This window comes from Pleurodeles waltl, chromosome 8 (assembly GCF_031143425.1).
Source record: "Pleurodeles waltl isolate 20211129_DDA chromosome 8, aPleWal1.hap1.20221129, whole genome shotgun sequence".
Classification (NCBI taxonomy): Eukaryota; Metazoa; Chordata; class Amphibia; order Caudata; family Salamandridae; genus Pleurodeles; species Pleurodeles waltl.
This window is the reverse complement of record NC_090447.1, coordinates 370,976,332-371,003,755: the sequence shown is the minus strand read 5'-3', so window position 1 is coordinate 371,003,755 and position 27,424 is coordinate 370,976,332. Positions and strand designations below refer to the sequence as shown.

Sequence of the window (27,424 nt, the reverse complement as noted above, 5' to 3'; positions counted from 1 at the left end):
CATGGGGCTCATTAATATGCCCCTAAGTGTTTAGCATGAAGCTTTACACTTGGAAGAATAAAGGAAGCAAAGAGGTCTGTACCCGTCGAAGTCTAAGGGAATCTGCCTTAACCTCCAGTACCATAAGCATTAAGTAAATCAATCAAGTCATCCAACATCAATGGTATCTCTCTCATCCCCACCAGGAACCAATCATCTTCTTTTCCATTGTGTGCATTTGTAACTTTACCTAAAATTCTCATCCCAGAGAATTCGGACTGTTACTGCAACCTTGAAAATCCCCCTTTCCTGGAAATCGATAAATAGGGGTCTTCAGCTGCTCATTGGATCTTCATGTCCCTTACCAAGATTTCTCTTCTCAGGCCTTACTATCAGCAAACTAATACTTGTGACAATACTCCTTTTCACTAGCTCACGAAGCCTTGAAACACACCTGCAAAAGAAAGAACACACTATCCAGGCAAAATACATTTTAGAATTAAGACCTTTGGTCAGGCTAACTCTAATCAACACTTAGGGGGTCATTATGAGTTTGGCGGGAGGAAAAGGCCGCCCAACAAACTCCTGTGGGAGGTTGCCACCAGTGCAGCAGTCTTCCCGAGGGCCCAATTATAAGTTCTCCTGGGTCAGTGGGCGGCAACAGTTTTCCTCTCCACTAGCCCAGTGGGGAACAGCCTACAACACTGACTCTCGCTCATAACTGAGCCGGCGGTAATGCTACAGTGCGTAGGGTGCAACAGCCTGAAAACCTGAAAAGCGTGGCAGGGCTGTCCATGGGGACCCCTGCACTGCCCATGCCAGGTGCATGGGCTGCGCAGAGGCCCTCATGGGGGCTCCTGCACCCCGTCTCTGCCAGCTCTTACATGGCAGTGCAACCGCTGTGTAAAAGCTGGCAGTTCTGCCCTGCCGGATTAGGACTGCCAGCACCACCAGTTCCTCCAGTGGAGGGAAACTGGCAGTGCTGGCAGTCCGACCGTGGCCCAACTGCCACAGTCATCATGTGATGATCTGACTGCTGCCAAAGTGGTCAGACCACCGCTTTAGCAGCGGTCAGACCTCCACAGCCGCCCTGGTGGTCTGAAGACCACCAGGGTGGTAGTGAGGGGCTTAGTGTGCATTTCGAATACATGATTATTCATGAACATAACTAGTCAAAACAGATGCTGAAAATTATTAAAGAATACTTATTGTTTTCTACAAACGTGACTGAATATGTAATTATAAAATGTAAATAATGAATACATGTAAGCATTTCAAATGAACATTAGTTGCATGTTTATAAAGCTTCAGTCTTTTAGTAGTAACATTTCATTAATGCATTCAAATATCCACACATGTTTATAATATTAAGCCACACAGTTAACATACTGTCAAATGTAAGTGCGTATTTATGCAATGATGAGGTGTACAGGATACAATGATGCTGTGTACAGGATGGAGTCTAAATTACTCTACTCCATAAGTATTTAGTACTTCTACAGAATAAACCTAGCCAAAAAGGCAACAGAATGATGTACATAGTCAAAGACAAGAATAAAGTCAATACGTAATAGGAGAGGAAGTTTCAACATCCCACAAAAGTTTGATAGATCCAACACAAGCACTGACATTGGGTTGTTGTTTGACTGGGTTGTGTACCTTTGTCAAGCAGCAACCACAATCCTAGCCAAGGTAAGGCACAAGCAAAGTCCAAATAACCTGTACTCACACCCTGGTAGCTTGGCATAGAGAAGTCAGGCTTAACGTAATGGCAATTTGTAAAGTACTTGTGCAAACAGTGAAAACACCACACAAAACGACCCCACACCAGGTTAGAAAAATAGAACAAAAGTTAGTAAATAAAACAAGGCTAAAATAGGAAAAGTCCAATTAGTAGAACCGGAGTTAGGAATTTTCAAAGAATAGTAAAGTATAAAATATGCCTAAAAGCATAAAGTGCCAACTGCAGCTAACTGGTTGCACAGACTGGGTATATGACCGCGATGCAGCATGGATCCAATGCATTCCCAGGATAGTCCCACTGAAGGTTTACCTTCCCAAGTTTTGTGCCAAGAGTCCTGTTCTTATTGAAGAAAATCACCTAGAGAAAGGAGAGTGTTGCTAGTGATGGTCGGCATGGCGCGAGGAGAAATATGGACATCACAGACAGGTGAGATGGTACTTCGCGTTGGCGATCCTCAAGGTGCGATCAATGCTTCCTGGGCAAAGAGACAGCCTTGCAGCAGCTCGCACTTATTTTTGGTGGGAAAGGCACAGTTCTGAAGCAAACCCACCTGTTTATGCACTGTTTGCGGTTACCAAGAGACCAAAGGCTTACATTTAAACGCTCAAGAGCAACGCCAAGGGTCCAGGCCCTGAGAGGCACCTCTTGGGGTCAGGAACTCAAAAAAGACAGATCCAGGAAGTGTTGGGGAGCCTGTTATGTCCCTGGAGCTCAGATTAGGAGGCCGGCAGACTGGTCCTTTGAGTTACTCTAGGGTCCTGGGTTCAGGATCGGTTCCAGGTCCAGTTCTTTCTGCCCTGGCATGAGGGCAGCATGAAGCTGGTCAGCACAGCAAGGCAGCAACTCCTTCAGTGTAGCAGTCCAGTAGAGTGGCAGTTTTCGTATCAGCACAGCGGTGTTTGTTCCTGGAAGAGTACCCAGAGGTCCAGAAGTGTACTGAGGTGGTGGTAGCTGAGGTCCTTCTTTCATACACTAGGGCCTTGGTTCTGGAAGGTGAGAGAAGCTTCGAAGTGCCTGGAATTTTCTATCTTCCCTGCCCTGGCTCTAAGATAACTGAAGTGACAATGCAGTGTCATTAGGCCCTTTGTGTGGAGGCGGGACACACCCTATTCAGGTGTAAGTGAGACTGGTCCCAGCTCCTCCCTCCCATCCTGCCAGTTGTAGTGCATTTAATTACACCTATGCTCCCATTGTGTGTGGCTGTCTAGGAGAAATGCACAAAGCCCAACTCCGAACTACAACCAGTCATGTGACCGCAGACTGCAGGCACTAAGGGCCACATGTAAGTGTTTCGGATTACCAAATAGGAAATATGTGGGATTCACTAGTTGATATTTGCAAAGACCCATTTACAAATATGTCTTTAACACATTTTGTGATTTCTAGTGGGCCGCAATTACATTTACTTCATTAATATTAATGAAGTAGGTTTTGGTTTGTGACCTATTGGGAATCTCAGAAATCACAGGGATGGTCAGCAGACTACCATGTCTGTGATTGCTTTTAAATAAAGCAGTCTTTTTTTTAAATGCAGCTTGTTTTCCTGAAGGGAAAAGAGGATGTGTTTAAAAAAGAAAAAAAAGGTTTTCTTTTCATTTTTTAGGAGTAGGCAGTGTTACTTTGGGATCCCCCTTCATCTTTGTGATTGGAGTACCAACTACTTGAAGTAGGTGACAAAATTTGAATGTTTTGCAAGCACATTTTGGTGGCAAAACATTCTTACATACCACTGAGATTCGGTATTAGGCAGGGCTGCCCTAAACACACCCCTTTCCAATATCAAATTGCAAATCCAATTTGCAAACCAATAATAAGTTACTGAATCGTAAATAGGGCTTTGTACATTTAAAAACGCCTTTTTACACTCGCAAACAGGCTTACTAAGCGAATCAGCCCCTTTGCAAACACAAAAACGCTTGGTACATGAGGCTCCAATGACTAAGGCAAGAAAATGCCAACTTTCTAAAAGCAACATTTTCAGAATTATAATTTCAAATCTGACTGCACCATAAATTAGAATTTCAAATTAAAATTCCAAACATCAGACATGAACTAGTGACCTCTTCTCATTTGAAAATTACACGTATAAAATGTAATATGGTCACTCTAATAATAACCTATGGGAGAGGTAGGCCTTGCAGTAGTTTAACATTAATTTAGGAGTTTTTCACTACCAGGACACGTACAAGTTCAGAGCACATGTCCTAACTTTTAGATACACTGCATTTTCCCCTTTGGGCTGTCCAGGGCCTACCCTAGGGATGACGTATATGTATAAAAAGTGAAGGTATAGGCCTGTCAAAAGGAATACTTTGTAAGGTTGAAATGACAGTTTAGAACTGCATACACAGGGTGCAATGGGAGGCATGAAACATGTTTAAAGGGCCAGTTAGGTGAGTGACGCATTTGGTGCTGCAGGCCCATGAGTAGCATTTAATTTACATGTTCTGGGTGCATGTTGGACTACTTTACTAGGGACTTAGAAGAAAAATAAATGTGCCAATTAGGTAACAGCCAATTCAACCATGTTTTTAAGGAGACAGCACAAGTTCTTTAACACTGGTTAGCAGTGGTAAATTGCACAGAGTCCCAAGGCCAACAAAATCAAATTCAGCAAAAGTAGGAGGAGGAGGGCAAAACATTTGGGGATGGCCATGCAGAGAGGGTCATTTCCAAAATCACATAGGTCACCTTCTATTTTATCTCAGCCCTCCTCTCGTTTGTTCAAAATAATTAAGTTTTGAATAGTTTCTGTTCAAATTATTATGAGAGTGATATTTCTATGAGCAGAAGCTGTCTAAGCCTTCTCTCCAAGTTTTGCAGTGATGGACTGCAGGACCAATGCAAATAGTTTTGTTGCCAATGGTTGAGAACAGATACTTCGACTAGACCCTAAAAAATGCTGCAGTAACCTAAAATTAACACCTCATCACTCACAGGTTTGAAAACTGAGATCAATAGAAAATTATTCATGTGCCCAAGAATCACACTATGGCCCTCATTACAACCCTGGCGGGCGGTGTTAAAGAGGCGGTAATACCACCAACAGGCCGGCTGTAAAAAATGTTGAATCACGACCATGGCAAAAATCGCCAACACAGATAGCCACTTTAACACTCTGACCGCCACGGTGGTAGCAACAAACACCGCAGTGGTCACCGCCAACAGACAGGCGGAAGACAATGTACCGCCCTTACTATTACAAGGCACCAATCCGCCAGCTTTTTCGAGGCGGTACCAACGCCATCAAAAGCACGGCGGAAACAGGAATTGGAAAGGAAAACACTCACCTCTCGACACTCAATGAAGAACTAGGATGCCATGGAGCCTGAATTGCAGATCCTACCCATGTTGCTGTATCTATTAATACACCACGAAGTGGAAAGGCGGCGGCAGTGACAACGGTGAGTACTGCACCTAGCACACAGGGGAGGGGAGGAGGGAAAAGAGAGTGACACACACACACGACACGCAACACCCCCAACCCCCACCCACATCAACACACACACACATATCCAATAACATCACAGATACACCCCGTCAACCCCTGGAAGAACGCAAGAACCAAACAAAATGAGTTTAACTAGTGTAATAATCGAACAATCAGATATACTAAGAGAACAGCAAATAATCAGTATAGACAAATATTTACAGCAAGTACACAACTCCGTACACTGTCCCATGAAATGTCCGTGGACCAGTGGTCCCAAAAAGCATGGGCGAAGCCCACACATGACACCTGCCTCAAAATGGAGAGAACACTGCAGGGGCATCAGGTTGAAAAAAAAAACAGGCACCTCAGGGGAAAGGGGAGGGGGGACACCTCAGCCGGATGATGGTACAACACCACTGCTCCTTGAGGGGGCTCCATGCCCACTGCTTGGTCCTGGGGAGTGCAAAGCCACAGACTCACAAGTCTCTCAAGTGGGTGCACTGCCCACTGCTTGGTCCTGGGGAGTGCAAAGCCACAGTTTCTCAAGTCTCTCAAGTGGGTGCACTGCCCACTTCTTGGTCCTGGGGAGTGCAAAGCCACAGTCTCTCAAGTCTCTCAAGTGGATGCACTGCCCACTGCTTGGTCCTGGGGAGTGCAAAGCCACAGTCTGGTTCTGGAGGGTGCTTTGTGCCCAGAGTGCTTCCTTCCAAGGACTGGGTTAGTGGATGTATCTCTCCACTGGTTCTGGAGGGGGCTTTGTGCCCAGTGATGCAGAACCTGGGGTGTGGCAGTTGACTTCGTCTCACCTGGGTGTCTCAGCCATGCGATGTACCTGGAACAGGTAGCATGATACTCCATGGAGGCAGACCCACACTCCATCCTGCGGCGACTTAGGCTGCCAAATGGTGGTTCATGTCAGTGCTGGAGGTGGTGTCTCAAGACGCGTGTCCAGGACGTCACCTGCATACTCTGACGGCTGCACACTGGGGATGGGGATGACGTCCGACAGAGTGGCATCAGCTGTGCACGTGGCGGTGCTGATGGTGGTACAGGTGGCGGTGTCTGCAGCGGAGATGCTGCCAGTGCTGGACGTGGTGCAAGTGACTGTTGTGGTGGATGGAAACACCATACCATCTCCGGCAGCCTCTGATGCTGATCTTGGGGAGGATGCTGCAGACTGACGTTGTGGCAGCGGTGATGCAGGTGGCGGTGCAGGTGGCGGTCGGAGCAGCGGTGGCGACTGTGGTGCATGTGGCTGCCATCCCTGATGATATGGTGGTCACAAGCCCCTCACCAGGAGACATTGTGCCCAGAGGTGATGTATTTTTGGCTTGTGGCCCTTCCCTAGCTTGACAGTCGCTGCAGGGACCTTGGCACTGTCCACTCGGTGTCTGGGCAACGCCTTGCTGGGTGGGTGGTGTGACTGTCCCCTGCTGGAGGCAGGACCCTTTTTGACCTTTGCAGGTGGTGGAATAGGGTGGTCCTTCTTTTCTGTTGGTAGCACACAGGCAGCTCTGACGAGTGCCCCTTTAGACTGTACTGGAGTAGCAGGGACCACAGTGGATGCAGATTTGGTGGCTGAGCTGGGATCTAGACAGCCTGGCCCTAGGGGAAGGACGGGGGGGAGGTGTAGGGAAGAGATCAAAGTTAGCTAGGAAAAGTTGTTTTGACACCCTGGGACGGGAAGATGGAGAGGGTGTGGGAGTGGAGGAAGAGGTAGTGGTTGTAGGAGGTGTACGTCTGCTGAGTTTGGGTGAAGGTGCATGGGTTGGAGGCTGTTGTGAGGTGGATGGCTGTTGAGTGGGTGTGTGCCTGCATTTGTGTACTTTGGGAGGAGGGCTTACAGACACACTGGGAGAGGACACAGGGGGCGTGTGAATGGTAGTGGGGGTGGTGATTGCACATGAGCGGTGTGTAGTGATGGGCGTGCTGGTGATGGAGGCAGTGGCTGATGAGGTAGTGCATGCATGTGTGAGTGGAGACGAGACTAGGAGGGAGGTAGAGGACATGGAGAAGGGGGACACAGTGGAGGAAGTAGATGTTGGTATGTGTGCATGGGTATGGTGCTTGTGTGAGTGTCTGTGGAATGTGTGGTGCTTATGTTTGCCTGAGCCACTTTAGTGTGTTGGAGTGTGTGCATGCTGGTCTGATGGTGTGCTTGGGATAGGCTGAGGTAGAGGGGATTGGGTCTGGGTAGTTGAAGTTGGAGGGAGAGGCTGGACACAGGGACAATGGCTGCCATCAGTGCTGAGGCCAGAGCCTGAAATGCTCTCTGTTGGGCCGCCAAGCCAGAATGAATGCCCCCCAGGTATGCATTTGTTTGCTGCAAATGCCTCTCAACACCCTGGATGGCATTCAGAATGGTTGACTGCCCAACAGTGAGGGATCTCAGGAGGTCACTAGCCTCCTCACTGAGGGCAGCAGGGCTGACAGGGGCAGGGCCTGAGGTGCCTGGGGCGAAGGAGATGCCCACCCTCCTGGGTGAGCAGGCACGGAAACACGCTGAGGGGCTGCTGGGAGGGTGGTGCTGGTAGGGGGGTGGCGGCTGTGCCTGTTGTTTGGGTGGGCACAGAGGTGGAGCTTCCATCAGACGAGAAGTCGTTGTCGCTGGTATCCCTTCCTGTCCCTGTCGAGGAGCTCCCCTCTCCCTCCGTCCCACTGGTGCCTTCAGACTCCGTGGATTCACCCTCCAGGGCCATGTGGGATGCATCTCCCTCCGTCGCCGGTGCCTCTGCTCCTCCACCAACAAGAAGAGGGGGAAAGACAGAGGACACACATGGTCAATGCCAGAAACACCACTACTGTTGGCGGACACAGCACACAGGGAGCAGCTCTATGCACTAGGCCATGCACTAGCAGTTAGTAGGAAATTCACCAGGCCATGGGGTACTATGCCTAACACCATTTGCTGCACACCTGGAACCCACAGGAGCCTGCCCAGTTGTAGATGCCCACTATTGGGGTTGGAGTGCCTCAGAGCCTGCCCAACAAGGGACCTACCCTACCAAGTTCACCCTGGCCTAGGGAAACCCACAGCCCACATCCCCCACCCAGACACTTCGTGAAGCGCGCAGAGTCAGCTTAATGACACAGTAATCACCCCCTTGTGGCTGCTGTGATGGCCTCAAGCGCCCATCCAACTCCGGATATGCCACCGCCAGGATCCAGAACATCAGGGGGGTCATGGTTCGATGGGCATCCCTTCTGCTTTGGGAGGCCAGCCCCAGCTGGGCCTCCGCCGTCTTCTTGCTCCAGCTGCGCAGGTCCTCCCATCTCTTGCGGCAGTGGGTGCTCCGTCTATGATAGACCCCCAGTGTTCGCACTTCTTTGGCGATGGCATGCCAAATACCCTTCTTCTGGTGGGTGCTGACCTAGAGGAAAGGTACAGGAGGAAAGGGAATTACTCACCCGTCTGGACCGTCATACTCATTGCCCACCAGTTCCCACCCATGCCCTGATGCCCATACACTCACCATCCTCACATGCAGGCCTCAGCCCCCCCATGTATCTTCCATCCACACCACTCAAAACAGGCATTTCCCACGCAGCGTGCTCACAGTGTACTCACCTGTTTGTCTGGAGGACCGTAGAGTAGCGTGTACTGGGGGAGGACCCCATCCACCAGTTTGTCCAACTCCTCAGCGGTGAAGGCAGGGGGCCTTTCCCTAGACACTCGAGCCATGGTCGCTTCCAGACTCAGGTCACAGCAGCACTTGCAGTGTAGGTCCTCTCCTGTTGAAGGCCAGGTATCAAGTGAGTGAACAGATAGAAAATGGTGGTCACGCACCTCAGGTGGTGCATACCCTCACTGCCGGCATACATCGTCATTGGCTCCTGGAACCCATAGGGTCCAATGATAACCAATGCTAAATTGCGCGGCGGTCTTCAATCGCCTACCGCGACACTGCACAATGCCAGCGCAGTTACCTCATTTCCCTTTGTCCCTCTTCACAGGTCAGGCAGCCGCCATTTCAGGGGGGCATATGGCATGGCACCTAACTGCGTCACAGCACAATTTGGCAGAAATATGGACAAACTACGCCACACACGGATTTACTCACATTATTGAAAACACACTTGTGCAACCTATGTGGTACATGACCCTCTGCTCACCATTCTCCTCCATAGGGCACATCCGCTGGGGCAGATGATGAGATGGCGTCATCCTCTGGTGGACAGACCCCTGGTGGACCTGTCGACAATGGAAGACAGACACATCATTATCACCTACTGACTTGATCGTGCCACAATCCAAGACCTGTGTGCCCCATTGGAGCCAGACCTGATGATGGCTATCCACCATGCCACAGAAATACCCCCTCTAGTGCAGGTTCTGTCAGTGCTCCATTTCCTGGCAAGTGGCTCCTTTCAAACTACAGTGGCCATGGCATCTGGGATGTCTCAGCCAATGTTTTCTAACGTGTTGACCAGAGTGTTGTCTGCCCTGCTGAAACACATGCGCAGCTACATCGTGTTTCCACAGGTGGAGGATTTGCCCACAGTCAAAGGTGACTTTTATGCCCTGGGACATATCCCCAACATCATTGGTGCCATTGATGGTACACATGTGGCATTTGTTCCCCCCGCAGGAATAAACAAGTGTACAGAAATTGAAAAAGCTACCATTCTATTAATGTGCAGATGGTGTGTTTGGCGGATCAGTACATCTCTCATGTGAATGGCAAGTATTCTGGCTCTGTGCATGACACCTACATTTTGAGGAATAGCAGTATCCCTTGTGTGATGGGCCAACTCCTGAGGTGCCAGGTGTGGCTAATAGGTGAGCCCAAGGTCCCCACACAGTTTGAGTAGGTGTCTGGGAATTGGGTCGTCCCTAAGGGTTAGTGTGTGTCTAACAGGTATTCCTCGACATTTGCAGGTGACTCTGGTTACCCCAACCTCTCATGGCTACTGACCCCAGTGAGGAATGCTAGGACAAGGGCAGAGGAATGCTACAATGAGGCACATTGGCGAACTAGGCATATTATTGAGAGGACATTCGGCCTCCTGAAGGCCAGATTACAGTGCCTCCATCTAACAGGTGGCTCCCTATACTGCTCACCGAAGAAGGTGTGCCAGATAATCGTGGCATGCTACATGTTGCACAACCTGGCATTGCGACGCCAGGTGCCTTTTCTGCAGGAGGATGGGCCTGATGATGGTCTTGTGGCAGCAGTGGAGCCTGTGGACAGTGAGGAAGAGGAGGCAGAGGAAGGAGATATTGACAACCGAACGAACATCATCATGCAGTACTTCCAGTGACACACATGTAAGAGACTGCCACTGCTCCTCACATATCTGTCTACTGTAGGACATTGTATTAGTCGGCCTCTTCACCTCTGTCTATGGACACTGACAGTTCACTTTGGCTTTCCATTTTACAGATCTGGGTACCTCATTCTGCCTTCTGCTATATGTACTGCTGCCCAACAACTGTCATACATTGGTATGAGCAAATTAACATTTACAGTGATATTTGTTGGTGATGTTGTAATTATACATTTGTGAAAGAACAGACTGACTCCAGATTGGTTTGTGATTCAAGGGTGTTTATTTAGGGGCTACTGTGTATAGGGGTATGTGGAAGGGGCTGGGGTGATGGTGGAGTAAGGTCCATTGTAGAGTCCAGTCTCTTGGTATCACAGGTGCATTGTCCAATGGGGTATATGAAGGGGAGTAATGGCAGTTCAAGGTGGACAGGGTGACATAGTGGGACAGAAGGGTGACAATCAGGAGGGTCCTATTTCCTGGCGGGGTCTTGGCAATGTTCTCTGTTTTCTGCCTGGATCGCAGGGACCGTTTGCGGGGTGGTTCTCCTTCTGCAGGGGGTGGGATGCTGGTGGGCTGTTGTTCCTGTGGCAGGGCCTCCTGTCCATTAGCGCCGGCAGAGGTGGAAGGCTGTTCATTGGTTTGGCTAGTATCAGGGGCCCTTTGTTGTGCCACTGCCTCCCTCATGGTCTTGCCTATGTCAGCCAGCACCCCTGAAATGGTGACCAGGATGGTGGAGATGTTGGTGAGGTCCTCCCCGATCCCCATGTATTGTCCCTCCTGTTGCCGCTGGGTCTCCTGAAACGTGGCCAGTACCGTGCCCATGGTTTCCTGGGAATGGTGGTATGCTCCCAAGATGTTTGAGAGTGCCTCGTGGAGAGTGGTATTCCCTGTGCCTGTCCTCCCAGCTTCCCTGTTGTCCTGTGCCTCTGTCCCCTGAACCGTGTGCACACTGCCACTGACCTCAGGTCCCTGATCGCCCTGGTTTAGTGGGGTTGCCTGGGGTCCCTGTAGTGGTGGACACACTGCTGATTGATGTGTCCTGGGGACAGTGGCATGGCCCCGCTGGGTGGGTGCTGTGGTGGGTGCTGTGGTGGTGTTTCCTGAGGGGGGAGGTTCTGTGGTGGCTTGCGACTGTGGCAAGGTAACCGACTGTCCAGAGGTCTCTGATGGGCCAGGCTGGTCATCTTGATCCAGGCGTGCAGAGCTGCTGTCATCACTGTGGGCCTCTTCTGTGGGGGGACTGGATATGACTGGCACCTCCTGTCCGGTGATGTTGGGTAAGGGTCCTGTTGTGGGGTAAATTCATTGTTATTTTATCTGTGTGTGCCATCTCGTGCAATGGCTGTGTGTTTCTCTCTATTACTGTGCTTCCACTATCGCCTTGGCCCTTGTGTGAGTGGTGATTGTGTGCCCTGGGTGAGTCTCTCTATGGGACATGCTTTGGTGATGGGTGTCCATGCATGTCTGTGATGGGTGTCCATGCATTGTTGTTGCATGCAGGGCTTGGTTGTGGGAGTGGTGGGGCATGATGGTGGGGTGTGTGGGAGATGGTGGAGTGATGAGAGTGAGGGTAAGGGTGAGGGTGGGAGTATATGATGGCATGCAGGTAGGGTGGGTGTCCTGCCATTTGATAAAGTTTTGTTTTGACCAATGACTTTGTGTTTCACCACTGCGCATATTAGTTGCTCAATGTTCACCAGTAGCACATGGTATGTTTTGTTCAGTTTAGCCGCCTATGGGCTTTGACATTGCATTAGTCATTACATTCTGTATTGTGCCTATTGGCTTTGACATGGCATTAGCCATTGCTTTCTGTATTCAGTTTAGCCGTCTATGGGCTTTGACATTGCATTAGCCATTACATTCTGTATTCTGCCTATTGGCTTTGATATGCTGTATCCAGTCTAGCCGCCTATTGGCTTTGACATTGCATGCCTATTGACTTTGACATGATGTATTCAATTTAGCTGCCTATTGACTTTGACATGCTATTAGATATTCTGCCTATTGGCTTTGACATGATATCATATATTACATTTTGTATTCAGCTCCGCTGCCTATTGGCTTTGACATGATATCATATATTACACTTTGTATTCAGCTTAACTGCCTATTGGCTTTGACATGATATTCAGCTCCGCTGCCTATTGGCTTTGACATGATATTATACATTACACTTTGTATTCAGCTCCGCTGCCTATTGGCTTTGACATGATATTATACATTGCATTTTATATTCAGCTCAGCTGCCTATGGGCTTTGACATGATATAAGACATTGCATTTTGTATTCAGCTTAGATGCCTATTGGCTTTGACATGACACTAGACATTGCATTTGATATTTAGGTTAGCTGCCTATTGCCTTTAACATGACATTGCATTTGATATTTAGGTTAGCTGCCCATTGCCTTTAACGTGGAGTTCTGTATTTTTCCAAGCTCTGTTTTTGCACCAGAGAACCAAGATGTTTTGCTCTCACAGTAGACTAGACCTGATAAGAGAGAGTACATGGGCGTCGTTTCTCTTCCCTTGAGCTTGGGAACAGGAGTAGTCTTGGAGACCTGGCCAGTCTCCAAAAGGCTTGCTCAGTTTCCCAGGTCTGAGAGGAGGGGGCACACCTTTGTAACGAATGTAACAGGCTGCAGAGAGTCAGATTCGAATCTGCCGGACCTCGTGCTGGAGCTTGGCGCCAGCTGCCAGCATCCCGTGTGGGTAGATGACACTCTTTCTCGCGGCTGACAGGGGTCATCAGCTTGCAGACCTTAGAAAGATGTAGCTGTAAATAGTTCCTACACGGTGAAGTATTTGTTTTGCTTTGCATTCAATATCTTATAAATATAACCTGCTGTGTATATTGCAAACTGATATATTTTGTTTGATTAACGCGGACTTGAAAGCTACTAATTCATCATTCATTCATAAACATTGTGGTTGGGGAAGAATAAAATAACAATAAAAGTCTTCTTTGACCTCAGAAGTGCATTTCTGTTGTGTTATGTTAGTGCTTAGAAACTAAAATAAGAGGAAAGCACTACAATTGGTACCAGGAGTGGGGTGTCGGTCATTAAGAGGTGATTAAAGGGTTTGACGAGTTGGTAGATTTCTAAGTGCACACTTTAAAAGTGTAATTGTTTTTTTTGTTGTTTGGAGAATTACAGAAATTGTTTTCTGTTTGGAGAATCACAGTAGCACGGCAGACCATGTCTGAGAATACATGTGTTGATGAACTGCCTGATGGTGCTAAGAAAAACTGTGAATTGTTTTCTGTTTGGGGAATTACAGAAGAAAATGCATGTGTAGCTAAAATGCCTGATGTTGTTTTGAGAAATAATTCCCGTTGTATATATGTAGAAAAAGTGTGTTTTGGAAGTAATGATGACAGAAAGGTCTGGATACCTTTATCTGCTTACAGAGAAATGCAGGAGAAATGTAGGAAGTTGGAACATGAAAATAGGAATTTACGTGAGCAAATTAGCCAGGATACGATAATTCAAAATAATGCTGAAAGTTATAAAAATGAAGAATCTTTCTTGTCCCATTCCAGTAATGAGGGGGTTAAGACAGCTCCGAGCTGCACTGAGTTTCCATGTGAGCCAAGGTTTTTGGCAGCCAAAGTGCATTCCTTAACTGATAACACGGACGAGAGAGCTCAGAATGTGATTTACGAGTTACCGTTGCAAAATGCCCAAGTAAAAGGAAAGATTTTAGAGAAAGAGACATCGAGTTTCATTAGCTTGTTTGATTTTTGGAAAAAGAATAGCCCTCATTTGAGAGAAATCCTAACACTTTTGTATATGGTCACTGTGAAAAATAATATGCAGCTGCGCCCTTGGGATTTGGCAAATGAAATAATGCAGACTTTAGGTTTCTGCGCAGTGCAAGAAGAAAAAACTGATGTACATTTAAATCATGAACAAGGAAAGAAAATAGTGGCCCTAGCTAGAATCATACAATGGATCTGGTACTTGCAAGACAGGGCTAGAGTACCACAGATAAAAGAATTACCAATGAAGTTGTGTGCACCATTTGAATTCGTGTCTACTGAAGATAAAAAGCATGTTTGTTTTACTAATGATTCATTGACTGAAATGTTGCTTTCTGGCACAGTAGAAGAAACAGCGTTGTATAATGTGTGTCAGATTTTAAAGCAAGAGCTACGTGAGATGTGTCATTTTTATGCTGATTTTTGGTTCTTTGATAATGTTTTAGCCACATGGCTTGTACCTAACTGGTTCAATTACCTTGCAGATGTTAATCAGAAAAATTCAGAGAGAGAAGTGTTCACCCAGAATTCTGCCTTAGTGGGGATGGCTATGTGGGTGCCCCAGAAATGTGAAAAGGCCACTTACAGGTGGGCAGAGATGAGAGAGATGCACATTCCCCTAGATTTGATAAAAACTGTGCAGCACGCACAAAAGCAATCTGTCATGCAAGCAGTCACAGAGCAGTTGGGGAGAGGAAAGTTACCAGAACAGAAATGGCAAATTGATCAGGTTTTAGGGAGAGTGATTGCTGCAAATTACCAAGGAAAAATCGAAATTATGCTGATACCTAGAAAAGAATCTGATTCATTCATACAAATTGGAGACAGAATGGCCCAACTTGACAAAAATGCAGTGAATGGAGGTTTGGTAAAGAATGAGTCTGCCCCAGCCCTTCTGACAGTGCAAGAAAAAGGAAGCTGTGGCGCAGCAGATAAAAACCTCAGTGCTGATGTGTGGGCTGACGCCCCAAGTGACCCTCCAGAACCTGCAGAAAATATAACAAAGGGCCCCAAAAACGTCCTGATAATAAAACAGGGAAAGAAAGAGAAAGGGTGCAGTTTAAATGAAAAATGTTATTTGCAAGAAGAGTCATACTTGTTTCTTTTGCAGATCCGACCACGTTTCGCCACTGTCCCTGAGTGCGCTGTGTGGTCCCCCTTCCGGTGTGTGCGTGTGGGGTCGGGGAAGGGACCGAATCCCCAACCTGAACCTGGCTGAGTAAAGTGCCAGCACCATGGATCCATTTTGCGCAAACTGCGCCTTCAGTTCAAGTTCAACTTGTTTGCTGTGTTTTTTTTTTTGTTTTTTTTTGCCTCTCGTTTGGAACTCTGACTTTTGCTTACCTTCCAGCAAACCTTTCAGGTGGACCGTGCACCTTTACATGAGTAGAACTCATGCCACATCAAATTGCTAACACTGTTGAATTAGAGACTCATTCAGAAAAAAAAATTGCCCAGTCTTTTCTATGTAGATGTATCTGATGTGAAAGGTTATGAAATCAATGTGTTAATTCACTTCTATTGCTTTACAGGGATTGCTTTGATCATAATGTTTTTTTTGTGCTGATGTTTTTTTTATGTTTGTTTGAAATATGAGATATGTGAAACAAAAATTCATTGGTCAAAGGGCGGAATGTCCTGCCATTTGATAAAGTTTTGTTTTGACCAATGACTTTGTGTTTCACCACTGCGCATATTAGTTGCTCAATGTTCACCAGTAGCACATGGTATGTTTTGTTCAGTTTAGCCGCCTATGGGCTTTGACATTGCATTAGTCATTACATTCTGTATTGTGCCTATTGGCTTTGACATGGCATTAGCCATTGCTTTCTGTATTCAGTTTAGCCGTCTATGGGCTTTGACATTGCATTAGCCATTACATTCTGTATTCTGCCTATTGGCTTTGATATGCTGTATCCAGTCTAGCCGCCTATTGGCTTTGACATTGCATGCCTATTGACTTTGACATGATGTATTCAATTTAGCTGCCTATTGACTTTGACATGCTATTAGATATTCTGCCTATTGGCTTTGACATGATATCATATATTACATTTTGTATTCAGCTCCGCTGCCTATTGGCTTTGACATGATATCATATATTACACTTTGTATTCAGCTTAACTGCCTATTGGCTTTGACATGATATTCAGCTCCGCTGCCTATTGGCTTTGACATGATATTATACATTACACTTTGTATTCAGCTCCGCTGCCTATTGGCTTTGACATGATATTATACATTGCATTTTATATTCAGCTCAGCTGCCTATGGGCTTTGACATGATATAAGACATTGCATTTTGTATTCAGCTTAGATGCCTATTGGCTTTGACATGACACTAGACATTGCATTTGATATTTAGGTTAGCTGCCTATTGCCTTTAACATGACATTGCATTTGATATTTAGGTTAGCTGCCCATTGCCTTTAACGTGGAGTTCTGTATTTTTCCAAGCTCTGTTTTTGCACCAGAGAACCAAGATGTTTTGCTCTCACAGTAGACTAGACCTGATAAGAGAGAGTACATGGGCGTCGTTTCTCTTCCCTTGAGCTTGGGAACAGGAGTAGTCTTGGAGACCTGGCCAGTCTCCAAAAGGCTTGCTCAGTTTCCCAGGTCTGAGAGGAGGGGGCACACCTTTGTAACGAATGTAACAGGCTGCAGAGAGTCAGATTCGAATCTGCCGGACCTCGTGCTGGAGCTTGGCGCCAGCTGCCAGCATCCCGTGTGGGTAGATGACACTCTTTCTCGCGGCTGACAGGGGTCATCAGCTTGCAGACCTTAGAAAGATGTAGCTGTAAATAGTTCCTACACGGTGAAGTATTTGTTTTGCTTTGCATTCAATATCTTATAAATATAACCTGCTGTGTATATTGCAAACTGATATATTTTGTTTGATTAACGCGGACTTGAAAGCTACTAATTCGTCATTCATTCATAAACATTGTGGTTGGGGAAGAATAAAATAACAATAAAAGTCTTCTTTGACCTCAGAAGTGCATTTCTGTTGTGTTATGTTAGTGCTTAGAAACTAAAATAAGAGGAAAGCACTACAGTGGGTGGATATAATAGTAAAGATCTGACTTACCAGAATCCAGTCCTCCGGCTACTCCTGCCAGGCCCTCAGGATGAATGATTGCCAAAACTTGCTCCTCCTATGTTGAAAGTTGTGGGGGAGGAGGTGGGGGTCCACCGCCAGTCCTTTGTATGGCTATCTGGTGTCTGGATACCACGGAATGCACCTTCCCTCGTAGGTTGCTCCACCTCTTCCTGATGTCATCCCTTGTACTGGGGTGCTGTCCCTCGGCATTGACCCTGTCCACGACCCTCCGCCATAGCTCCATCTTCCTAGCAATAGACGTCTGCTGCACCTGTAATACTAATAGCTGTGGCTCTTTCCTGAACCATGACCCTTAGCTCCTCATCTGAGAACCTGGGGTGTCTTTGTGGTGCCATGGGTGTAGTGTGGGTGGTGTGTGTAAGGGTGTGTGGGGTGTTGTGTTGGGGTGTGTACTGTGAGGTGCGTGGATGGTGTATGGGTGATAGTGTTCTGTGGCTCTGATTCAGTGGGTGCTCCTGGTGTGTCTCTCTCTCTCAGTTGTAAATTGTTTGTAGTGGTAAAGGATTGTGGGTAATGTGGGTGGGTGTTTTATGGTGTTGTGGGTGTGTGGCGTGTGTATGTGTGTCATGTGTGTGTAGTTTGAATTGTCCAATGTGGTGGTGTTTTGTATGTATGTTTGTATTTTGGGAACGGCGGTATATACCGCCAATGGTTTACAGCAATTGAATGTCCGCCACAGTGATTCGTGGGTCATAATGCTGTGGGCGTATTTCTGTTGGCGTAACGGTGTGGGTTTTGCTCCCGCCATTTCATCACTGACCTTTGGGCTGGTGGACTTGTGTGTGTGTCTTTATAGCGGCGGATTACTATGTGTGGGTCATAATACGTGTTTCGGTATACCGCCGCGGTCGAGGTATGTTGGCGGCAGTCAGCATGGCGGTAAGCGGCACTTACTGCCAATGTCATAATGAGTGCTTAAGTGTCCCCAGGAGATGCTGTCTGTTGATTTGAATTGTCCCTTGATTGGAGGAGGTCATCAAGTTAGCAGCCCCCATAGCAGGTAGGGTATACCAAAGAGCCTTAACAGCCTATTGGCCTTCCAGTTCTGGGCTTGAACACCCTGTAAGGAAGGTTTATCCATGAGCAAATGGCACTGACAACACTCTTCAACTGCTCCTCAAAACTGAAGAAAAAAAGAGCTGGAGAGGAAGAGAAGCAAAGGTTCCTTACCTAACCGCACAGTAGAAAGCTAGGTAATGGTGGTGTCCACAATGTGCGTTTTCAGCTGGCAAATGGAGAGCATGGCCACCCACAGCATTAGGAAAACTTTGGCCAGCAAACTGCATCAAAATGAAACATACAACAACAAAGAAATCCTTCTCTTTTCCTGTTGCTGTGTCAGATTTCCTGTTTCGGGTGAGAAGAGCACTTATAAACCCCTGGCTCAGTACAGAATTTGTATATTGTGCTGCAAAACCCCAGAAGGGCATGGTAATTGACCCTGAATGAAGCTGAACTTAACATTACCCCTTCACTGCCAAGCCGTTCAACCACCCACACCCACACCCCAATGCCAACTCTTTTTTTTGGCTATTCTGGATAGTTTGTGCTTAGGACCTCATTACTTTTTGTTCACATAAGCAATCCACACCAAATTTGTGTCCTTTTTTCCAGTATCCTGAGGATTCTAAAGGTACCCCAGGTTTGTGGGTTCCCCTGGTGTGGACCAAGAAATTAGCAAAAAATACAGTTAAACTTTGGGTTTTTGGGGAAAAAAGTGCTACAGAAGAAAGCATCTGTTTTGTCCCTGGAAATGGCATCAACAAAGGGTTTGTAGTGCTGAAATCACCATCTTCTCAGCTTTCAGGAACAAGCAGACTGGAATCACAAAATCAAATTTTCAACTCAGTTTTGACATTTTACTGAGACATACCCATTGTTCCTGTTTTTTGTGCTTTCAATCTTCTTCCAGTTTGTGACAGAAATGGGTGTAAAACCAGTGGTGAATCCCGGAAAGCTATACATATCTAAAAAGTAGATACAATCCTGAATTCAGAAAGGGGTCATTTTTGTAGATCCTTTAAGGTTTTCTTATAGAAAATAACAGCTGAAATAAAATATATATATATTGAAGTAGAGTTGAAAAAACCAGCCATTTGTGTCTATATTTTCATCTGTAACTTCTTCCATCTATGGCAGATTTTCAAAAGCAATATATCATTATGTCCGCTGGACCCTGCTGGTTGCAGGAATATATAGCACTTGTAGGTTCACCAAGAATCCAAGGTACCCAGAGCCAATAAATAAACAGTACCTTGCAATGGGTTTTCATTGTGTACCAGGTATACAGCAATTCATTTGGAAACACATAAAAAGTGAAACATCGGTATCAAGGAAACCTATGTATTTCTGAAATGGGAATAAGATATGGAGTTTAGGAGCAGTGGTTATCTGAATTTGTGGGTACCCATACTAGCTTGTGAATTACAGGGAAGTTCTCAAAATTGCTTCTTTCTTACACACCATCTTACATTTGGAAGGCACAAATGCAGAGAAAGACAATTGGTAATAACACTTGTTCTGCTATTCTGTGTTCCCCCAAGTCTCTTGATAAAATGGTACCTGTGTGGGTAGGCCTAGTGCCAGCAAAAGTAAACGCCCCAAAAGGCAATGTTGACACATCACATGACACATGAAAACTGATGTGTTTCTTGCAGGTACCTCCCTTGCAAAAACACGTGTTTTGCCATGTAAGGAAACCACCTGTGCTTTTGGTCCAGGGGTCAGCAGCTGCCGAGGGAACCCTACCAAACCCAGACATTTCTGAAAACTAGACACCTGGGGGAGTCCAGGGAGATGTGGCTTGCTTTGATCCTCCAATGTTTTCTTACCCAAATTACCCTGAAAACCTCAAATTTAGGTAAAAAGTCACATTTTCCTCACACTTCTGTGCAGAAACATTGTGGGATCGCTGCACAGCACAGGGTTTCTACTACCTAGCAATACCCTCTGCCTCCCAATAAAAATGATACCTCACTTGTGTTGGTGTCCCATGCAAAGTCAGCCTAAAAATGTATAAAATGTAAAACTGAGGGGGAACCAAAGTGGGTCCAAAAGGGCAATCTACACATTTTTGGCCCATCCCTGCCGCATGCGATTGGCCCATTCACACTTGTGTACTGCAGGCATTAAAGGGAGAAATAATTTTTTTCACATTTGTTTCCGTCTTTGCATTTGTGCTGCTCTGTACACAACACATACAAGGTGGGAAGGGTTTTATAGCTTGTCTAGGTATAATATTTTGTTCTGGTTGGAAACTCTTCCAGCACAAAGTCAGTGCTAGAGTCACAAACACCGTTACACCAAGGTACAAAAGTGTGTGTTTTGCCCTCAGCAGCCTGATTGTGAACCAGTGGTAGAGTGAGGGGAGGAAGGTGCCATATCTCTATAGAAATTGTGATATCTTGCATCTCTTTCCTTGTCACTCAATGCAAAGCAGGAGCTTTGGATGCTGCGCTGCATTGTATGTGAGGTATGTCAATCTGGTTTCTGATCAGGATCCAGTACAGAGACCGCACTTCTAGAAGTGACTGGGTTTATCAAAACCCACATCTTTCTGTGCCCAAATACCATTGTAATTCTGCTAGACCTATTGGCGGTTTTTGACACAGTGTCTCATGACATTCTTCTGCAAAGACTGGAATAAGCAAGAATTGTTGGCACTGTGTGGAAACAGAACAAATCTTTTTTTCCCAACTAAAAGCAAGCAGTCCACCTCCCCCATTTACATCGGAGTACAGAGAGGTAAATTGCAGAGTACCGTATGGATCAGCCTTGAGCTTGTGTCTCTTCAATATATACACAGCCCCCCTTGGTGGTATTGTTCAAGCGTGGGGTTTCAATGTGGTGTCCTATGCTGATGACACCCAGTTGATATTTGTTTTCAAACACCTGGATATCTCAGTCTCAGACAATTTTCAAGGTGGTTTATCTGCAGTAGCAGAGTAGATGCATAAAAGCTGTCTCTGCTTAAACTCTGATAAATCTGAGATTTTTATATATGGTGCATCCCCCATATTGGACCTACCCTTCTGTGACCTGATGAATTTGGACTTTCTCCTGTACTTTCTACCTGTGCCAAACATTTGAGGGTAAAACTGGTCATGCTCTTTCATGTAAGCCATTTGTCAATGCTACTGTAGGAATGTGTTTCTCCTTGTTGAGAACTTTAGGAGAGACTCTCATTTCCGGCGGGAATATAACAGATGCATCATTATTCATGCATTAGTTACAGCAAGACTCGACTATGCCAACCTGTTACTTTTAGGTTTAGCATTCCTAAACCTACTGCATTGGATTCAGAATGCGGCAGCCAGACTGGTTCTTAATATTCCTAAAAGGCAAACAAATCCAAAATGGCTTGAAAAGCCTTCACTGGCTTCCCATCATCCAAAGATTAAAGGTTAAAGCTCTGATGATAATGTTTAGGGCCATCCAAATGAAAGGCCTGACGTGTATCCCTGATAAAATCAAAAGATACCTTCCATGCAGAGCATTGAGCTCATCCAACCACAATTAGCTATGCATGCCCAAGGTTAACAAAACTAGAGCAGGTGGGTGTGGCTTTTCTTATCTGGCTTTGAAACTCAGGAATCTTTTACCTGAGCATATTAGAAGAACAAATCTAGAGGATTCTTTCGAGAGCCTTTTGAAGGCCCACCTTTTTAGAGAGACTTAGGGGCATATTTACGAGATGCTTGCGCTGCCGAAGCAAAACTTTTTTTGACGCTCCAGTGGCTCAAGGCTCTCAACCATATCTATGAGGCCACACAAAGCCACTTTGTGTAGCTTTGCATGGCCTCATAGATATGGAGTAAGACAAAGCAGCACAAGTTTCGGCGTTGCCTTACTCTGCACCAGAGAGGTATTCCTTGGGCATTGCAGTGGGTTTTCCCACGCAACACAGATGGATGTTTACGCTGTCCCAGATTTACTTAATTGCGTATACTGGTGCATAGTCAAAACCTTCCCTTCCCAGCACAGAAGTAACAAGGAGAAGTGTTTTCATTTCGCAGCACACACAGAAAGAGGAAAATGCCTCTTGGATTGTTTTTGTGCAATCCTGGAAGCAGCACAGGCACCCTTTCACCGTGGTGCCAGGGTGCCTGCATTGGGGCTAGGCAGCCAATTGTGCACCAGTGCAGGGGGAAAGGACAGAGATGCAGTGTATTTCATAAATAAATTGCATTCCTGTACTTTCACATTGGCGTAAGGCAGCGTAGCAAGGAAATTTGCATCGCTGTCCTACGCAATTTCCCCATAAATTTGGGCCTAATTCTGGTTGGCCCCATCTCTTTCATCCTCCCTTAGTTGCGTTTTACTAGTACGTAGCGCTGAGGCGCTCCTTTCATGAGCAGCTGTTTGCTCTCTATAAATCTTATTAATTGATTAAATTTTGCCATCATGTCCTTCTCTCTTTCAAGTTTCATAAATGCTTCAAAGAGCGAGACAGTGAAATGTACACCATTCTCCCTGTGACTAACTCAAAAGATTGTATAGCCTTTCCGAGCTGAACCTTTTTCATCGGAACGTTGTTCCTTGGGCGAAGGTTAGCATTCTTCTTTATTTTTACAGTCGTCAAATGTTCCACAGTGAAGGGTTTCGATATAAAAATATAGAGTGATGTATGCTGACCTGACTATTAAGTTTCTAAAGTGCCTCCACAGAGGACTCCTTAATTTTTAACATGCTAATAAAAATCACACACTTTCAGTTTATCAGAAGAAAAAGATGTTTGCTGGCCCTGCTAATTCATTTTCTCTTTGAAATTACAGTACTCCGGCTGATGAAGGATGGTGCTGACCCCAATACCCTCATTTCCTCAGGAGGATCTCTACTGCATCTGGTAAGAAGAATATTTGAAGAGCTGTAGGGATTATGGAGAAATCTGCTTCAATTATAAATATCTAAATGGCTTGAGCTCCTTTGCCCCACTGTGTGCACAACTGTATTTCCACTGACTTTGCTTGCTCAGTGAATGATGAAATGTATGTTTTATATTAAAATATTTTTTTTGCATTTGTGATCAATTTTAAAGATTATAAGAGAAAAACGATGTGTAGGTTTCTAAACAACTATTGAATTTGTGAGGAATTATTTTGAATTACGCTTTCAGATACCCAGAAATGCAACCATTTAACAAGCTGTCGGCTTGCAATAATGCTGAAAAATCACCCTCTTATTATTTGATACGTTTGGAAAACTGTGTAACCAACACTATTTGAGACATGTCGGAATCTTTTCACCACTGTCTGGAACGTTTGAAAAGCTCTGTCTAAGCATAATGGAGGTGATTTACAAACTTGACACGAGTTTAGGCATGAGAAGAGGAGTGGGTCACCCAGTCCTCTATGCCAACATTACCCCTTCATCCCCCGAGATGGCTTCGAGTAGCATTTACTCTTAATTACAGGTCTGGCTGGTCCATGACTGGAGGATAGTGGAGCTGTACCAGACATCAGCATGTGGATGTCCCTTTTCCCCCTGGAGTCTCTGCAGGTCCGCCAGATGGCACAGCAACTCATGCTAGATATCGTGGATGAATGTCTACCAGTGAATCAGCAGCGATTGCCCAGGGCCCATGGGCCCCAAGCTGCTCTGGTAATTTCAAGAATTCCCTTCTGTTGAATGCTCATGCGCCCTATAACAAAAGGGAAATTTGGGGATTTTTTTTGCCCACATAGTGCATGCACATTAGACAAGAGGGAGTCTACTTTTCTATTGTGCTTGCATGTGGTATCACACATAGAATCTATGATGTTCCTTTTCCGTCATGGGGTGTGCATGCATCCCAGAAAATGCTATTGAAGGAAACTGGACTTCTTTGCAGATGCCCCCCACGTTTTGCCCCTTTTACAGCTAGTGGGTGCTGGGTTTCCACTCTGGCAGCGTACTTAGGTCTGCCAACCAGACCTCAGGGCCAGTGATCTTTCTTTCAAACTAGGTGCTGTCTAATTGTAACACAATTGGCAAAGCACTTTAGCACTCCTGTAAGTCCCTAGTAAATGGTACCCCTGGTACCTATGGTATGGGTACTATAGAGGGTCCTTAAAGGCTGCAGCATATCTTATGCCACCCTAAGGGACCCACACACAATTTCCACACAGACTGCCTTTGTAGGCTGTGTGATGGGGTGCAAATCATGAAGTGAAAACATGACATGGCACACTCCTGCGTGCCATGCCAAAGTCACTGCATTTAATATAAGCAAGTCACCCCTATAGCAGGCCTTTGAGCCCTAAGACAGGGTGCATTATATTTTATGTGAGGACATATCTGCATGAGCAGATTTGCCCCTGTGAAGCCCAATTCTTTTACTAGATATTACAAGTGAACAGGGAAGCCGTCTTAAGATATATACGGGACACTGGTCCAAATGAGTTACCCAGCTACATCATAGCTTCACTGAAACACATGGTGTTTGGTATCAAACACCTTGTATTAATAAATCCACACTTATTCCAGTGATGGATTTATTAATACAAGCACCCACAAGGTACCGTAGAGGTACCCCATGAACCCTACTATTCCTCTAGTGTGCTGGCTGACTGGTCCTGTCCAGACCATCACCACAGATGAGTTTCTGACTCCGTAGGAGGTGGGGGCACAACACTCAAAGGTCGCAAGCAATGCCTGCTTTGGCAGGAGGTGTTTACATCCCCTTCAGGAGGAAGGCTAGTAAATTAATCAAGGCAGAGAGCTTTAAAGAGCACACCACCTTTGATATGCAAGCCAGGCTTTTCCCAGGCCTGGAGGATGCCACACCCTGCCCTGAGCACCATTTGGCACCAGGACAGGATGGAAATTAGCTATGCTTGGATGTTACACCTACAGACTGGTCACACCTATCTGAAGTGAACACGAACATTAGGCTTTCACCATCTTGGTTGTGGTGAGGTTAGGAACTCTGGGGCAGGGTAAAGGCCACTCCCCACAGGAAATGGTCAACTACGGGGTGTAGTGATCCCAAGGGTAAGTAGCCCATTGGCTGCTACCCTTCACTCCCCTTAACTCCCCACAAATTGAATATTTAGGTGGACCCCTGACACCAAAAAAAAAGATTTGTCTGCCTGGAGAAGAAAGAAGGACAAAGAAGAGCCCACAACGTGAGAACAGAGGATCAGCAACTGACTTGGTGCCAACCCTGCCAGCCTGCCTGCTGTCCCCACCAATTCCACTGCCCTGAAAGTGGTGTCACCTCCAAAAGCTGTGGAGGAGTGACCTACGACTTCAACAGGCCAGCAGTATGTCCCATGGGCCAGAGGAGCTGCTCCTCCGCACATTTGCAGGCACCAAAAGGACCGAAACGAGAGCCTCTGCCAGTGCGACACCGCTGGACAAAGCCTCACTGCACACGAGCCACCCCCCGCCTAAGTTGCCATGACCCGATGGTGCCCCTGAGGTACAGAGGCCCTCAAGAGCTGAGCCCCATCTTGGGTTTAGCAGGAATGGCCCACCAATCCCCGCCTTAAGCCTGCGTCGGTAGAAAAGTGGGAAGTGCAAGAGCCTCTTGAACATTGTGAGCTGACACCTGAAAGCCCCACAGCAGCTGTGCATGAAACATCAAGGAGAAGTGGAACAATGGTGCCCACAGGGTCCTGAGACCCCCTACAGTTAAGTCCTCCTTAGGCTTTGGTCAGACTGGCCCTCTAGTCCACACCTGCAACCTCTTTATCACAGGACCATTTTCCATGGAAGTGAATGGAGGACCCCACATTAAAATGTACATCTGCACATGGATGCCCCAGTGCCTCCTGAGGTGACCTGTTGGTGCTGCCTTGGACCTTGCCCCAAACTCACCTTAAGCCCAGGAGAACATTCCTGTAACTCATTGCTAAATGACTCTGTGCAGTAAATGATTATTCACCATAGGATAACATTACCACTTGGATCTCACAGTATAACTGTATTTTATTGTGACTTAAAAATGTATAAATAAAAAAGTACTTACCCGATTGTGATGTTCTTGGTGTCTAAATTAATATAGAAAATCTGTGTTTTTTACAAATTGGTGCTGGATTTCTTTATTGAGTGTCTCGCTTACTGGCTCTGTGTGTGCAATAAATGCTTAAAACTATCCTCTGATAAGTCTAACTGCTCACCCACACTACCACAAAAGAGAGCTTTTGGGATTATTATTGTAACACCTGTGATCCAATAAGGGTCGCCCTGGACTATCCATATTGTGTCCCCTTACATTGTTACACTACATAGGTTACCAGCTTCCAACAGTAATCCTAGAAATGAAATTACCAGTGTGCCTCAACATGCAGGGGGGACAGCTTCTATCCTCTCCAGTGCTAAGAAAATATCCATGGAATCCCACTGGCCTCCAGAATATGTTCTACTGTCTGGTAGGGGGACTGGCAATAACATCCCAGGCCATGAGCAGAAGAGAGCTGGGGGCTACCACCAGCTATTAGCTGGTGTACCACAAGTCCACCCCACCACCATTCTTCCACCCTACCGGCTATGTCAGAATTGAGTAGCTACCTGATTGTGAAGTGGCAGGTTCTGGCAGGCTTCTAGCTCGTTAATAAGAACCTGTGAAACATGCTGGACTGTGAAATGATTAAAAGGGATTATTCATTTTCTTTACATCGTGTGTACAAATGTCACATTTAAAGAGAAGCTTATTTGGGTAAAATGATCTCACTTGAAATATGATGTGGCTTGTGTAGATGGAGTTAACTTTGTTTACAGTAAAGTCGATACGTTAAAATTCAAAAGGAACCTAAATGATGGTTTTTAAAAGCAACTGTATTCTGGCAGAAAGAAGGGAGCTGAGAATTATACAACTATCTTTTCTGTTTAGATATTACCATGTTACTTTATGATAGAAAAAAATCTGAAATAGAGGGCTGCAAAACATGGCATGGTTTAAAGTGCACACAATAGGTAAGCGGTGGCAGTTTTGAAAAGGAACACCAAAAAATAGCAAAAATAGCGGGTAATAATCTATGGAACACCAAATTGTATTTTCACTCATTTTTACTTTGCACAACATTTGTAAAAAACATTAGAACGGTGATTCTTTGTTGATCAGATATAATGGTTTAGCCTGATTATGTATAAGTGCTAGTGTATGACACTTTTTGTAAACTGCAGATTTT

At 45.9% G+C, this 27,424-nt stretch overlaps 1 protein-coding gene across 1 annotated transcript in view; it reads left to right on the top strand.

Annotated features, from left to right (window-relative positions):
• Positions 1-27,424, top strand: part of MYO16 (myosin XVI) — a 2,485,855-nt gene that overhangs the window by 358,552 nt on the left and 2,099,879 nt on the right. The window contains exon 3 of the mRNA XM_069204246.1: positions 23,087-23,157. Within this exon, the coding sequence (XP_069060347.1) occupies positions 23,087-23,157 (71 nt within the window). The remainder of the gene's footprint in view (positions 1-23,086; positions 23,158-27,424) is intronic.